This window comes from Magallana gigas, chromosome 2 (genome assembly GCF_963853765.1).
Source record: "Magallana gigas chromosome 2, xbMagGiga1.1, whole genome shotgun sequence".
NCBI lineage: Eukaryota > Metazoa > Mollusca > Bivalvia > Ostreida > Ostreidae > Magallana > Magallana gigas.
This window is the reverse complement of record NC_088854.1, coordinates 38,223,748-38,239,193: the sequence shown is the minus strand read 5'-3', so window position 1 is coordinate 38,239,193 and position 15,446 is coordinate 38,223,748. Positions and strand designations below refer to the sequence as shown.

Genomic DNA, 15,446 nt, shown 5'->3' with positions numbered 1-15,446 from the left:
TCCGTGATCTGCACTTTATATCGATTTATTTAAGTAAACAATTGATTTCCTCAGTAAGGGAATGTAAATATAAGCATTAAATGATTTATTTTTGACGTCGTCGTGTCAATAACTGCCGTCAGGTGAGCAGACAAATTATCATAACGCGCTAACGCGCGTTATTCAATTTGTCTGCTCACCTGACGGCAGTTATTGACACGACGACGTCAAAAATAAGTCATTCAATGCTATATTATAAACTTGTGTCAATTTTTTTTAATTTCAAGTTGTTAATAAAAACATAAAACATTTGCCTTATCAGTTCCAGCCAAACCTTCTAGAAAAGTCAATAACCATTGAATGATGAAAAACGGAGAAACTTTGTGGTAAAGTTATAGTGATTCCTTCTTTCTTCTTTCAGGTTTGGTGCGTTGCCATTTCCCCTGACAACGAAATCGTCGTATCCGGTGGTAAGGACGCTTCCATCCGCCTGTGGAGAATGAAGAACGGAAGTGAGATCTGCGCATTCTCCACCGCTGTGGACGTCTTCTACGTCACGATGAGCCATGACAAAGGAACCATCGTTGCCCTTGGAGACAAATTTGGTGCCCGAAAGTTGATTATGTTGCAAGTCGTACGCACTAAAATTCGCCGAACTGTCACGTCATAGAACTTCAAATTAAAAAAAAAAAAAGAATGAATGAAAAATTACGATTCGAAGCAGACTGGTGGGCCCTTTTAAGTATATACATGATATTTTTTGTTTGAAATATTCTCATTTTAAGGATGAATTAGATTACGATTTTTTTAATTTTTTTATATATCGGATGCTTTTTGCCAGAATTTTCTTGCCAGTGCCAGCTACATATATTTTCTACAATGCAGAATAATATTTCCATCTTTGAAATCTTCACTGCTTACCGATAATCTGCCACCCTTTATTGCCAAAAAAAAAGCTGTCGAACTTTCTAGAACATTTCTAAAATGTCGAGCTAAATTTTTACGGTTTGAATTGTTATCTGAATTGTAACATTTGTTTTGGGGGGAATTTTCCGAATGAGGAAATGCTACGAAATCCATTGACGTGTTGTTTAGACTGTTAGCGATTAATGAGTTAGCCATGACCCCTTCCACGCGCCGAAAGTACGTGGAAAACACAGACCCTGGGCAAGAATACTCACATTAAGATTCAATCTTATGAAGGTTTTTTTTTTTATTGAATGTCGTTTATATATACATACAATGCTTTATTTATTACGTGCTTTAATATATGATATAATAAAATAAAAGTTTATGATATGAATTTCTGTGAATTTTTATTATTTCCTTTCTTAATAGATTTATTCTATCAATGAATTCGATAGTCGAAGAGAGAGTCAACATTTACTGTACATGTATATTTGTTTTGGAAACGAAGCTATTCGGGAGCAATGGGTCAAGTTTTAATGGAAATCTGGTGAAATATTTACAAACATTGACTCCTTTCATTAAACACTGTCCTACATAGATATCCCGTTATCAACATTTTCTACATGTAAAGCCATGATGTCAATACAGTCTACTCAGTATCTTTGACAAATTGAAAACTAAATTCTAACATCGCTCCAAATATTCAACTCCAGATGTAATTTTTTTTTCAAGACGACACTTTTCTTGGGTTTTTGGAGAGTTTTAAAAGTTTTTAAGAGATAACCGATATCTAAATGTATAAGCAAAATTTTTATATTATATAGCGTTAGTGTGTTCTGATCCCGACAGGAGAACCCATGTATACTGTGATTGTGCTTGGCATTAAAATATAAGTTTCATACTTCACAAGATTCAATTGAAAAGGAAAATTTATGATAGGATGATGTCAAATAAGCTCTAGTAAATTGACCAAAAAACAAAAACTATTACGTAATATTTTTCGTTTCATTTTGTATGGACTGAATCTTTTATATTTGAACCTTCAAGTACAATGTAATCCCTTTTTAATCCAAAATGAAACAAATACGTATCATTATTTATGGTAGGGGTACACTCTTTGTACATTCAATCCTCGTAGAGTTTTAGCTCTGCCCCAAATTTTAATCCTTTTATTTTCACAAATCAGAACGAAATTGCCCACAAAATCAGCGATATAGCGAAAATCATATGGAGGTAACTTTTAAAACTTTCAAACGATCAAATCTATGTATTCACACTAATCAAGATAATTATTAATATCACTTTTTTCACTTTCGTTTAAAAAACAACAAATTCACGGTAGATTTTTCTAGAGTTCAAGGTATACATTGTACATACAAAGAAGCCGCTGACATGTGATCAGGGTTATCACCCTTTCATGACCTCTCTTTAAGGTTACATGCAATAGGTCAAGGTCAAAAATGACTGTGAACATAATTAAACAATTTTCTCACCGGTGATAATTCAGATGATATGTTAATTAAGAGGGATGGATAGTCGTGGCTTTTTGGGGGGCTGTTTTGGTCTCCTTTAGAAAAAGAGTTCTGTATGAAGATATTGGAAAATACTCAAAAATAAAAGCTAAAATTTGTGAATTTTTCTTTACTAAATACTGAGAAAGAAGTAATTTTTTGATAGCTTACAAATCATATCTAAAACTTTGATGCTGATCTGATGGATAATTTGTTGACCACACAGCCTCCCGAATGAAATATGAGAGCGTATGTTGCACATATCTCGGGATGTCTTTATTGTTTAAAGCAAGTTAATCACTGATACAACTTTAACAATTTTAACAGTTTTAGTTTTCATTAATAATTCAAACATACATGCTTTTTTTATATGTCGATGTCGATATGTAGTTGACTTTTGTTCAAGTAGGGAAAATCGTATGACCCATCAGAATTAGTATAATTGGCCGTATATACTCTGTCGTATGTTCTGTCCGATAATTTACTTTTAAACCAGTGACTGACATATATAAGAGCATGTGTACGTAGATCAGATTTGATTTGACCCCAGATAACAAATACCAGCCGGCACCTGGTAGAGTCGATGTCACTTATATCACCCCAGAATGAAAAGGGCGGTGTTATATTAATTAATTTTTTTAAAAATAGGATATGATATGAATGTTATCATCATCAAAGTTAAGATACGTGTGAACCGTTTAGACAGATTACGGTATTTGGTATTACCAGTACGGTCATGTTTATTAGCTAATTTGGTGAAGAGAGAGAGAGAGAGAGAGAGAGAGAGAGAGAGAGAGAGAGAGAGAGAGAGAGAGAGAGAGAGAGAGAGAGAGAGATTTGCAATTACGCAAGTATTTTTTTAGTCGAAGCCACTCTTGTGTATTGTATGGAAACGGAATTGGTCATATTTAATCAGTATAAAACCTTACTATTTATGATCATAACATTGTAAATACATACATGTATTATCAATTCAAGGCTTCGAAAAGTATTCTTGTTTAAGAAGTGGATTTCATGCATAAACTTAGAAATAAATGCTTGAGGCTCTGAGTTTAATATAAAAATATTTATGTATCGTTGGAATCAGGCAAAGGCATATATACACTTATTGTTAAAGTTTTTTCTATTTAGGATATATTTTTGTGTATATCCTATCGTCTTGTTGGTATCAGAAATGTACTCCAATTTCGAATGAGTTAAAACATTTAGAAAACAAACTTCACACTATAATTATTGTTTATAATATTTTATGCTAATTACACTTTTTAAATAATTTACATTTCAAAAACACAAACTTTATATATTGGCAAATAACAAAACAAATGGGAAAGGCGCGGGTGTATTCGATTAGATACACAACAACGTAATACTGGTCTGCGATTGGGTGAAATTATTGGTCTTTGGTTGGATGCATCAATGAGTGGTTTCTAGATGATGAAGTACATAGACGTTTTAACCTACAACTAAACAAGAGAAATCAAATTCAATAAAAAGTAGCATACACATACTGTACAGACAATAGGAAGAATTGCGTCATAGTTTAGTTATTTTTCTTTTGATGTTATCGAATTCAAGCATACTTTAAAAGTATGTGATAACTTTTTGTTTTCGTCACTTTTTTTTCAAATTCCATAATAGATATACATACATGTCCCTATCAGTAAAGAATAGCTGAAATCGATATATTAGGGGTAAAGTGCACAATTTCTTATTGATCACGCCACTCCGAGAAATTGACATCGTTTGTCTATTGTGATCGAGTTTCTCCGAAAAACTTTCACAAATTTTCCAACATTATATATTCCAAGTACTATGGTGTCGTTTGCAAAGCCTGTCGGCTAGATTTTAAAAATTTCTATGGAGTATTTTAAAAAAAAATACTTCGTTTTCATTCTAGTGAATGCGTGAAGATTGAATATTAAGATGTTATTGAATTAAATTTACAAAATTAGGCAAAATGTTCTGGAAACTTGGAATTGATACATGATATGGTCAGCGGGTCGAAAGTTTATGCATGATAACTTTATTTTCACTGTACAAAAACTATCACCTAAAGCTGGTATGATAAAAAATTGGAGAAAAAAAAAACAACGATTTGAATCAAAATAACGCTGGTTTAGTCCAATGTTTTTCAAATATTAAAATTTCGAAAAGAATTAATTGAAATAAATTGATAAAACAAGCTAACGTCAATTTAAATTAATTTCAGAGATTCTGCATGAATACAAAAATTTGAAATTTCTAAGAGCTGGATGGCCTTGACAATCTTAGACTATCAATCTCTCTGTGAAGAATTCTTTATAAACTATAAAAGAAAAAACTATAGTATCTGAATTTTTCCTTCACTACATAAAAGTTTATGGCTAAAGAAATCATGCATAAAATTCATTAAGGTTAATTCATTCATTATCCAGCCTCCTGAAATATGCCCTTGCGATATCGATTATCGATTATCGATTACTTACATGTACCATGAAGAATGAATGGAAAGCAAGTAACGGCGATACATGTGCGACAAATGATTGTGTAATCCTCATGACTGGTGGTTTCAGAACTTGAGTCTTTCATTCTCTCTCGTTTAATCCTGCGAATCACTCGCGATAAAGTCCTTGACGTTCTTCTGACGTCATCAGCGGGAAATCTTTCGTCATAACTCGCCATCTGACCGTAAATCGGCACAGCGGACGTAGGGTTTACTTTCACAGGGGCCCCGTCCCTAGTCTGTTCAAATGTCGCCTCGCGGCGAAGGGAGCAGACAGGGCTCGGAATGGTTCCGTGGTAATTTTTGGCCACACATTTTTCAAGACATTCTCTAAATGTCATCTGAGATCGATTCTGTTTGTTTGGAACCGTTTCTTCAAAGCAAAAACAAAGCTATAAAATGAAAATGTCCATATGACTAAATAAAACTAATAATTGTCTCTTGTTTACTTATTATATTTTACATAAATATGTCAATAAATTGAAAATGTGTCTACATTTAATAGATGTAGCAGTAACTACCAAAATACATATCTATTCAATAACAAACCTTCACGTTCGCGTTCTGCATGTGCAACGCCTAATAAGGTCATCCATACACAAAAGAGAACAAAATGTGAGCGTTTCATTTTCCCGTCATGCTGCGCGTCACTGTCCAGTTGTCGTCTGCTCCTTCACCTCTTATAGGTTTGGGTAAGCTCGTAGCTCTATATACTTCCTCGTGCCAGCTTTTTTCTTATTGTAAAAAAAATATATGTTCGAATAGATAAAAAAATCTCCTAACTCATTTATTGGTCAATCGTTGTCACGTGCACATTTAAAAACCTCCCAACTTATCCGTCCATAGTCGGACATTCCTCAGTTGATAAGATACAATGTAGGTTTACAAAACGGAAAGTATAAATTGTTAAAAAGATTTATGCATGTAAATAAGGAGATATGTTAAAACCCTTTAATTTAATCCTTTTCTATGACAATTTCAGAAGTTCTTATCCTGCAGAACGTAATATAGTTTCTCTGAAGACTTTTAGATTTCTAAACTAACTTCTGTGGCAGATTTTTACAGTCTCATGGCTAGAGACTTCAATTGTGACCAACGGGTATATGAACATCTTATGTTATATACTCGTCTCTTGTTTCTAACAGGAACCTGCGATATAAATGATAATTAACAGTTACTAGTAATATTGTATACACGGTTATAGCGAACACGCTTATAATGAATTGACGCTTACAACGAAGTGAATTTCATTCCCCAAGATTCTATTTCATATTGTAAACTTGACTGATATAACGAATTACGCTTATATAACGAAGTTAAGTAGCCCGTCCCTGGGACTTCGTTATAAGCGTGTTTTACTGTAGTTAATTGTAACTTGAGTATCAAATTCGAATATGACCTTTGCACTTCTACTTAAAACGAATGGATTGCTTGTCAACTTCCTTTTAGAGTCACCTTGCAAATTAATAAGATTTAGATTTTTTACAATAGTAATAGTTTTTAATACACTTCCAACTTGTAGGAACATCCCCAGTTTAGATATATTCGTATTTCTACTGTAGCCGAGCTCCAAAACTCCCACTGACGAAACTCTCTTCTACTATTAATCGACTATCATCTTGGACTCTATGCAACTTAGCTCCCAAAATTCCAGACACCAACTGTAACTGTACGTCTTTGTGATTCGATTTTCACACTGTTACTGTAACATTTTTACAGCTAAAATAAATCTCACTTTACTCACGGAATTGTTATACTTCTACAAGACTTTCAAATTTTTTTCGTAAACTTATACAGTCAGCTGATGACACCCGGGCCCTACTTTGATTACTATGATTTGGATTTCATTTTTATATTTTAACTAGAACTGGCTTTTTAAATTTGTTATTTTCCTATGATTAAGCTCTCGGTCTTCAATGGGGTCTTTACATTCATTGTTCAATGGTATCTTTCCTCGTTATCCTATAAGTCTAACAAATGTATTAGCAAACATTACAATCTTATTATTTTCTCCACTCTAAGACGTGTACTGTAACACGACTCACAGATTTCTACTGAAACAGATTTGTACTGTTAAATGACTTACAGATTCTATTGTTACATGACTTATAGAATTGTACTGTAATATGACTCACAAACTTCTACTCTAATACGACTCATAGATTTCTACTGTAACAGACTTCTACTGTGACATGATACATAGATTTCTACTGTCTTAAACTTTTACTGTAACATGACTCACAGATTTCTACTGTAACAGACTTCTACTGTTACTCGACTCACAGATTTCTACTGTAACAGACTTCTACTGTTACATGTCTCACAGATTTCTACTGTAACAGATTTCTACTGTAACAGACTTCTACTGTAATATGATACATAGATTTCTACTGTATTATACTTTTGCTGTACATAACTCATAGACTTCTACTGTAAAATGACTCACAGATTTCTACTGTAACAGACTTCTACTGTTACTCGACTCAAAGTTTTCTACTGTAATATGACTCACAGATTTCTACTGTAACAGACTTCTACTGTTACTCGACTCAAAGATTTCTACTGAAACATGACTCACAGATTTCTATTGTAACAAAATTTTACTGTAAGGTGACACACATACTTTTACTGTAACATGACTTACAAACTTTTACTGTAACATGATTAACGAGACTTCTACTGTTCATGTTACATGACTCACCTCCTCTTTTAAAATGACCTACAGACATTAACTGTAACATGACTAGCATACTTCTGCTGTAAAACGACTCGTAGACTTCTACTGTAAGATGACTCAGAGATTTCTACTGTTACATGACTCCCATACGTTTGGTGTAACATGACTCGCGGACTTTTACTGTAACATGACTAGCATACTTCTGCTGTAAAATGACCCGTAGACTTCTACTGTAACATGACTCGCAAACGTTTGGTGTAATATTACTCGCAGACTTCTACTGTGTCACGACTCAAACTTCCTCTGTTACGTTAAACATGAACTTTTTGCCTAAGTCCATTTTTTAGCTATCATCAACATCATCGTAAATTATTGCGTTTGAAAGTAGTTCCTTTAATGCATAAATGTATGAAAGCATTGCTTGAATAAAAAAAACACCAATTATGTTGGGGGTTTTTTGGTGTTGTTTTTTTTACCTACGAACATACTTTTAAATAAATAAAATATCATTCACGCTATTTTAACGTTTCACCGCATCTCTTATTATTTGAGAAATTTTTTCAATAATTTCGTATTTCCTTTTGTTAGAATATGCCGTGGTTGACGGTGAACGTCAACGATTTTCTCGTTACCGCCCAGCATATTATAATACTTTTAAAATCTCAACATATTTACATGTATTTTGTTTTTAAAAAAATTGGTTTTTTTTTTAATCCCAAAATGCATTCCTCAGTTTTTGATAAACTTTGGATTATACATTTAGCTAATGAATAGTACCGGCCTAGTAACTGTTTTGAGATGAGAACAAATACTAAACACCATGATTGTTTGTAATATTTTATTTTGATAACATGTTTAAATAATACATATTTATAAAAATAAAATGCCAAGTCTTAAAAACACAATGAAAGTTTGGCAGATAACAATTGAAAACAATTAGTGAATGCCGGATGTATTTGATTGGATAATCATCAGCGTTGTAGTAATTATCTTTGATTGGATGTTATTATAACAACACTGGTTTTTGATTGGATGTACATGTAATAATAGCAGTACTGGTCTTTGATTGGCTGAATCGACAGCACTGCCGGTTTGGATGATAGGTTACATGGAGGGTGCTAACCTACAATTAAAGGAAAGGAATCAAATTCACAAAGATTTTAAGTAGAATAAAAATGCTTATAAATGTCTAGGCAGCAAGAAGAATTTTTCTTCTCTTTGTGAGCCACGCTTTATGCCAGAAATGAAGCATTCAATTTCTTCTTGTGTAGGGTTTGAGCTATATTCAGTAACTTACAAATAACTTACAAATTCAATGCAACACTACAATTTTTTTTTTATAAAAAATGATTCTGTGTAAACCGTTCTCCAATGTACCTTTTTAAAATCATAAAGTAACATACAAAGAAAGAATTAATTTATCAAAATTAATGCATATTACAAGTCAAAATGAACTTAAGCCATTTTTAAAACTCTTTGTAAATCCAAAGACAGTTGCTTTTTTTTAAACATATCGAAAATTAATAACCGAATACCATATTTCGACACCTGCAGCGAACGAACCCGATTCAGATTCCGTAACGCATGCTACAAATATTAGCTGTTCCTTCGTTAACTTTTAATGTTATCGTTTGTGTCATGAAAATTAATATCTAAACGCTATTGGGTTTTTTATGTTAAAAAAAACTGGGGGTGTGCATTGATAGGAAAATGTCGTTGAACATCAATAGTCCTTAAAATTAATAAACTAGTTTACAAGTAAATAATATGAAGCACGCAACGTCTCAAAATAATAAAAGCCATATGTAATATCTTTAATTCAAGCTGAAGACTTTATCACTGAAAATTTATCAAGTATAATTAAATTATAATACAAAAGGAGTATATCATTCATAATAATTAGCTTAATTTTATTCTTTCATTTATCCTCAAAATAATTTTAATGTTATTCAAATTTCTCTAGAGTTTAATTTATATTTTTAGGTACAGCTATGTATTTTTTGTAAATAAAATTTATATTTAACCAGAATGTAAAAAATCACGGCGGTTTTCCAAATAAAAGCAAACACTAAAATTCATATATGATATCAATATATTTCAGTGATTGTTAACAATACAGAAAACAGAATGCACATGTCTCTTACCAAAGAAGATGTAGGGTCGACACGTTCCGGTGATACAGTTGTAACAAATGTTTACGTAATTTTCATGACTTGATGTTTCAGAGCTAGAGTCTTTCCTCCTGTCTATTACAATTCCACGAATCACTCTAGATAAAGTCTTTGACGTTCTTCTGACGTCACCAGCGGGGAATCTTTCGTCATAACTCGCCATCTGACCGTAGATCGGCGCAGCGGCCGAGGGGTTAACTCTCACAGGTGCCCCGTTCCAAGACTGTCTAAATGTCGCCGAGCGGCCAAAGGAACAAACAGTGCTAGAAGCATCTCCATGGTAATTGTTGGACACACATTTATCCAGACATTGCCTGAATGTCATCAGACTTCGATCACTTCCTTTTGGAACATTTCCTTGAAAATAAAATCCAAATTTTAAATTTTCAAAATGACAAAATAATTTGAACAGATTTTGTCTCGTGATTTTTAATGGTGTTTTTTTTTTTATACTTAAAGATAAAAAATTTAAATCCAATGTATATTGATATTAAAACCAAATACATACCTCCTACATGTGCAATGGCCAACAGTGTCATCCATACACAAAGAACAAAATAAGAGCGTTTCATTTTCCCGTCATGCTGCGCGTCACTGTCTCGCTGTCGTCTGCTCCTTCACCTTTTATAGGTTTGGGTAAGCTCCTGGCTCTAGATATATACTCTCTCGCGCCAGCTTTTTCAGTGTGGATGTAAACTGTTCGATAGATTAAAACAAACAGACAGTACAAGAATGTCAGCTTGTTTGTTATCACTAACTCATTCATTCATAGTCACATGGGCATTACAAAACCTTTATTTTACAATTTTGAAGAAAGAAAAAACTTAAACACTATCCATTCAATATAAGACATTCTTCGGTTGATAAGTGGCAAATGTGTTCTTGCAGTTTGAAATTGATAAATTGTTAAAACCAAGTTTTTTGATACATGTTTTTAAGGAATAAGGAATCAATCCTTGAGTATTATCACGTGATCATAATAGTCGAAACGTGGTTAAATCCAATAAAGTCCGAAGGGGACTTGATCACGCCAAGACCGTAGTGATCATCTCATAATATTAAAAGGATGGTTCTTTATTACTTACATTTATATAGTTTTTAACAAATGCATGATTGAATATTAAATTAATGGCATTTTTACATTATTTTCATTTCGTTTAGTTAGGCAAACCCTGATTGAGCCCCTACGTTATGGATGGATTCATTATCATACTATATTATTTAATACTATACATGTACGTTACAAATTTGATCCATATCGTTAACTGGAAGATGTAAATGTATCCATTTAAACGCTTCAATAACTTTAAAAAATGAAAAGTTTAATGCAATTTGAGTTTTAGACTTTTTACTGTAACATGACTTTCAAACTCCTGTTGTGTCTAACTGGTAAATAAAAGTCTAATATTACTCGGCTCTAAATCGTAAATCAACTATTAGAGAATTCTACTGTAAATCGATGGCTAGACTTCTGCTGTAACTCGATGGCTAGACTTCTGCTGTAACTCGATGGCTATACTTATGCTGTAAATCGATGGCTAGATTTCTGCTGTAAATCGATGACAATACTTCTGCCGTAACTAGATAGCTAGAACTCTACTATAACCAGACGGATACATTTCTGCTGTGATTCGATTACAAGACATCTAATGTAATTTGGCTGATGCACTTTTACTATAACTCGACTTTAAGACTTCTAGACGTATACATTTACTTCTAGACTTCTACTGTACATGTAATCGACTGCTAGACTTTTACTGTAACTCGACTATTATACTCTAACTTGTCTGCTAGACTTCAACTGTAACTCGACTGCTAGACTTCAACTGTAATTAGACTGCTTGACTTCAACTGTAATTCTACTGTTATACTGTAATTCGACTGCTAGACTTCTACTGTAATTCGACTGCTAGACATCTACTGTAACTCGATTCTTATACTGTACCTTGACTGCTAGACTTCAACTGTAACTCGACTGCTAGGCTGTAACTTGACTGTTATACTGTAACTCAACTGCTAGACTTCTACTGTAACTCGACTGTTATACTGTAACTTGACTGTTATACTGTAACTCGACTGCTAGACTTCTACTGTAACTCGACTGTTATACTGTAACTTGACTGCTAGACTTCAACTGTAACTCGACTGCTAGAATTCAACTGTAACTTGACTGCTAGACTTCTACGGTAACTCGACTACTAGACTACTACTGTAACTCGGCTGTTTTGCTGTACTCGACTGCTAGACTTCTACTGTAACTCGACTGCTAGACTTCTACTGTAATTCGACTGCTATAATTCTACTGTAACTCGTCAGTTATACTGTAACTTGACCGCTAGTCTTTTATTTTAACTCGACTGCTAGACTTTTACTGCAACTCGACTGCTGGACCTCTATTGTAACTCGACTGCTAGACTTCTACTGTAACTTGACAGCTAGACTTCTACTGTAACTCGACTATTAGACTGCTACTGTTACTCGACTGCTAAAATGTAACTTGACCTCTAGACTTCTACTGTAACTTGACAGCTAGACTTCTACTGTAACTCGACTGTTAGACTTCAATTGTAACTCGACTTCTATATCTACATGTTACTTGATTGCTAGACATCTACAGTGACCTCACTGTTATTCTCTAAATTGACAGCTATATACTTTTACTGTAACTCGACGGCTAGACTTCTACTGTAACTCAACTACTAGAATTCTACCGTAACAAAACTCTAATGCTTCCAATTTATCTTGACTTTCCTGCTTTCATTGTAGGGGAAATGCATGTGCATCAGATCAACCTTATAAAAATATGATTCTTCAAACGAATGCTTTTTTGTGGTAACTTAAATGCTCTCAGATTTCTACTCAAACAAAACCCCCAAAACCTCAACTATGACTAAAGCATGGTAGGTTAGTATATGTAAACTGTAAAGGTTTAATTTAACCTAAGTATAATAGCCTTATACTATAGAAATTACCTTCAGATTTCGCTTACACAACCAAAATAATGTTACATTTTCTTCCGCAAGTCTCTTACCTTTTAATTACTGTTATTTGACTCATAGATTTTTAACCTGATTAACTTGACTCTCGAGGTTATCATTGTATAATTTTACCATTTTTTCATTTTGGTTACTTGAATTTGGATATTTCTTATTTATATGACGCGATTTTCTCTACTTTGACCGATCGGTTTAAAAATCGGTCAGTGGCCCTTTTATAACTAAAGAGCCCTGACATCCATTTTATCAATAGTGTTTGTTGATATTAGAAATCCTTGTCCTTGTCCTTGAATGTAACAGATATAATAGGTCAACTTATGTATTCAGGTCTTGAAGGAGGTGGTCCATATGATATGATTTTTTTAAAAATATAAAACTATAAAAAAATATATATATATTTTATACAGGAAGTAAAATGTAATATTTTTCGGTGAATGTTCTTTTTCCGGACTCAATTAGTTCTGATGTAGGATTTGTGATTTGTGAGAAGGTGCATATTTTGTTACCAAAATCATATAAATATCATTATAAGATATACGTGTATTGAATTTTTTTTGGGTCTGATTGTGACACCAAAAGAAAAAAAATCTCGGTTCAAAATTGGTCCAATATCCAGACATTCGACACGTGGACAATATACATGTATGTATGTGGGTTTTTAGGTCAGGGTAATTTCACATGTCTGTTAACAACAATGTTATCCGGGATAGTTTTATCTGGAATTGTCCAATATTGACAATGATTGAACGGCGTACTCCATCTTAATCCGCTCGTACTTTTATGAGAATCAAGACTTTGTGTCTGCCAAATTTATTAAGGAAAATATCTAAGTTTTCGACAGCAGATAAATCTGCTTTGAGTAAAAGGGATCAAAAGTTTAAAGCGAGTATCAGTTTTAAACAATGACATGTTTTTGCAATCTCAATGGATGTACATTTGTATCTTTGAGGAGACATGTTCCATCTTTTTTTTTTACTTCGCAATTCTTAAATTAAAGTTAGGGGTTGTTTTGTAACAATTTTGAATAAGTCGTATCTAAACGTAATACGAAATGTTAACGATGTTAGATATATATTATCTCTATGGTGTCTTGTAAAATATAAAATAAATTGTTTAAAATACCATGAAGCGTGCATTGATATGTACGTCGAATTAGTATTTTTTGTGTTATATTTTTGCAAATAATATATTATTACATTGAATGCCTGATATTTTTAATTTTTTCAGATCTCAGAATTTCTGTCTTGCCATTCTATTTGAGCGAAAAGTATTTTTGTTTTATACGTACGTATTTTGTAAAATATGAACAAATAATGTAGATAACTAGATTTTCTTTGGAAAAAAAAATACTAATGTACAAATTGCCACAATTATTTATTATTGGAAGTTTTAAAGATATATCAGACATAACACATGCGATCACTAAGGTATTTTATGTAAACTGAACAAACAGAAAATATGGACAAGCAAAAAATTAAATTAAATTCGTCTTCTATAAAGTTTTTAATTTCATTTTAAAAAACCGTTTCATTTTGTTCCCGTGTATTTTATTTTCTAGTTACAATTATACTAAATGATTTTTTGTGTTCATTAAATACTGAGGATAAAAATCCATCAGTTAAAGTAATATGAGCTGTATTTTTTAGAATTTTTTTTTTGTTGTTGCAAAAACCTGCTATTATGATAAGTCTGCATGAAACGTAAACTGTTATGATAAATAAGATTTGAAAAATCATTAATTTTTGTCAGAAGAAAGATTTCTCTTCTTAAGAATAAATAGCAGATCAATTTTTGTACAGGGCGACAATAATTAAATTTTGCTTAAATTAAGGCTTTTTAACGGTTTTTCCCATAAAAATATGGCTTACATAAATTTAAAAACCATATTATATTTATTGCCATTTTAGTAGAAAATATTCTAAATAACCTTTTCGGGAAAAAAATTTCAGCATGATAATTGCAGCTCATATCGCTTTAAATATTTTTAAAAAGTACATATATATATACAATTGTATTTCTGTGATATCTCTATTTTAACAAATGTAACGTGTTTGGCCAGATCTGAAATTCTTTGTTTGCTGGCTTTTGATGTAAGTGAAATTTTATAAACTGAAGTTCACATATAATTCAAACGTGTGGGATGGCAAAACAAAGAAAGAAGTTAGAATCTAATACACTACCCCAACGAAACGATTTCGAGACACGTTTTACAATTAACACATATTCTTTTTGTTTAGTGCAAAAGTACCGTTGGTGTTGACCCTGCTTTACATGTAGACCTTTCACCTTGTTCACCCTAATGTTTATCTGGTTCATCTGGGTCAATAACGTGCATGGCCATATTTCACATATCGTGGAGCTTGCTCACTTGTGGTACTCCGATTCCTCAAGATGCTGTGTTGTTTACGTGATATCGTTAATTGATAAAGTCTTTTATCAGCTGTTTATGTAAATGCAATAGACATGATCAGTAAAAACTTCGAATATAACTTTTCTCTCTCTCTCTCTCTCTCTCTCTCTCTCTCTCTCTCTCTCTCTCTCTCTCTCTCTCTCTCTCTCTCTCTCTCTCTGAATTTGTGGACGCTAACGATCTTATTAGAGAAATAAGTGGTGAATGTTATTAGAGAAATAAGTGGTGAATGTTTAAACCCAATCTTTGTCACTCAAAATCCTTTGATATGAAAATGCTACGGATTTGAGAAGAGTATTATGGTAATAGCA

At 32.8% G+C, this 15,446-nt stretch overlaps 2 protein-coding genes and 1 long non-coding RNA gene across 9 annotated transcripts in view; 1 reads left to right on the top strand and 2 right to left on the bottom strand.

Moving 5' to 3' along the window:
• The window catches only part of LOC105330618 (uncharacterized), a 39,441-nt gene extending 38,159 nt beyond the window's left edge, over positions 1–1,282 (top strand). For all 7 annotated transcript variants that reach the window (XM_066076449.1, XM_066076446.1, XM_066076445.1 and 4 more), the window contains one exon: positions 401–1,282. In XM_066076449.1, coding sequence (XP_065932521.1) covers positions 401–649 — 249 coding nt within the window. In that variant the 3' untranslated portion in view covers positions 650–1,282. The remainder of the gene's footprint in view (positions 1–400) is intronic.
• A 2,340-nt stretch (positions 1,283–3,622) lies between these two features.
• Positions 3,623–5,616, bottom strand: LOC105330620 (uncharacterized). The gene is made up of 3 exons (XR_010711102.1): positions 5,431–5,616; positions 4,865–5,254; positions 3,623–3,862 (listed from the first exon to the last, which is right to left on the bottom strand). It is a non-coding gene; the product is annotated as an uncharacterized lncRNA (long non-coding RNA).
• Positions 5,617–8,389: 2,773 nt separating this feature from the next.
• Positions 8,390–10,435, bottom strand: LOC117681085 (uncharacterized). The gene is made up of 3 exons (XM_034444215.2): positions 10,238–10,435; positions 9,703–10,086; positions 8,390–8,681 (listed from the first exon to the last, which is right to left on the bottom strand). Exons 1-3 carry the CDS (start codon positions 10,299–10,301, stop codon positions 8,677–8,679), a joined length of 453 nt encoding a protein of 150 aa, XP_034300106.2. The 5' UTR covers positions 10,302–10,435; the 3' UTR covers positions 8,390–8,676.
• Between the last annotated feature and the right edge of the window lie 5,011 nt (positions 10,436–15,446).

Bases quoted from the DNA above. Each gene is read 5' to 3' on its own strand.
- LOC117681085 (XM_034444215.2), bottom strand. From the start codon at position 10,301: ATGAAACGCTCTTATTTTGTTCTTTGTGTATGGATGACACTGTTGGCC. The intron at 10,087-10,237 runs GTATGTATTTGG...TTTATTTTCAAG, and splicing joins GGCCATTGCACATGTAGGAG to GAAATGTTCCAAAAGGAAGT.